The sequence below is a fragment of the Rhinopithecus bieti genome, unplaced genomic scaffold (genome assembly GCF_001698545.2).
Source record: "Rhinopithecus bieti isolate Rb0 unplaced genomic scaffold, ASM169854v2 scaffold_5216, whole genome shotgun sequence".
NCBI lineage: Eukaryota > Metazoa > Chordata > Mammalia > Primates > Cercopithecidae > Rhinopithecus > Rhinopithecus bieti.
This window is the reverse complement of record NW_016805021.1, coordinates 1,844,449-1,845,501: the sequence shown is the minus strand read 5'-3', so window position 1 is coordinate 1,845,501 and position 1,053 is coordinate 1,844,449. Positions and strand designations below refer to the sequence as shown.

Here is a 1,053-nt window from a genome sequence, read left to right as displayed (position 1 = left end):
AAAAAAAAAAAAAAAGGTAATTAAAAAAAATCTTTTTTTTTTTTTAAACAGTAAAGTCTAAACCAGGCATGGTGGCTCACATCTGTAATCCCAGCTACTAGGGAGACTGAGGTGGAAGCATCACCTGAGCCCAGGAGTGAGTGGTAATTATGCCACTGCACTCCAGCCTGGACAACACAGCAAGACTATCTCTCTTTTTTTTTTAAGGCGATAAAATCTAAAATGTATTCACTATATCAATACATCTCTTATTTTAGGAAGCTCAAAGTTTTTTTAAAAAAAAAAAGTACTTTAATAATCACACCAGGAATTATCTACGAAATAAAATTTTATTTAGTCAATAAGTTATTCTTTGAATTCCTTACCACAGGCATATTAGGTGAAAGAGGACTAAAGTCTTCAGAACATCTTTTACTTCCAGACGATAATTTTGTTGTATCTGCAACTTCACCATTGGGCAATATACCATCTGCAAACCATACTCTCTTCTGTTCTTTGGAGCACAGTCCTAGAATCCCAATTGAAAAAGTAAAACATTTTAATCTGGTAATATGACAATGATTTAATGCCAAATAGATCAGGAAACGTTTTCAAAAGCTTTTTGTTATCCACTGGCAATCCCTGAATTCTCAGGGCTACAAAGGTCTAGAGAAATAGCCTTTTGTGATCCCTCTACCCTGAGTGGAGTCTGTTTCTATCTAATTCATACAAAGGGAGCATATTAGACCAGGAATGGCCTTGGCAATCATATACTATGAAAAGGAATGGACAGGAGATCTATATAATTTGAGAGCATATTAGACCAGAGGTGGCTCTGGGAATCACTCTGAAGAGGAGTAGACAGGAAAGATTACACCTTAAAGACAATGGGGAAGGAAGATTTAAAGCCTATATTATTGAGACTAAGTTTTTGTGAGTACGGAGTGGAGACTGAATAAAATTTAGGGACTAAGGTACAGTGATGAAAAGTGGAGTAGACTGAAGCATATATATATATATATATTGCTTATCTATATATTCCTCATATATATATATATATATATATATATATAT

The 1,053-nt window shown here is 34.1% G+C and overlaps 1 protein-coding gene across 1 annotated transcript in view; it reads right to left on the bottom strand.

Annotated features, from left to right (window-relative positions):
* Positions 1-1,053, bottom strand: part of ZFYVE16 (zinc finger FYVE-type containing 16) — a 61,433-nt gene that overhangs the window by 35,388 nt on the left and 24,992 nt on the right. The window contains exons 5-6 of the mRNA XM_017870894.1: positions 826-856; positions 366-543 (exon numbers count right to left, since the gene is read on the bottom strand). Coding sequence (XP_017726383.1) covers positions 366-543; positions 826-856 — 209 coding nt within the window. The remainder of the gene's footprint in view (positions 1-365; positions 544-825; positions 857-1,053) is intronic.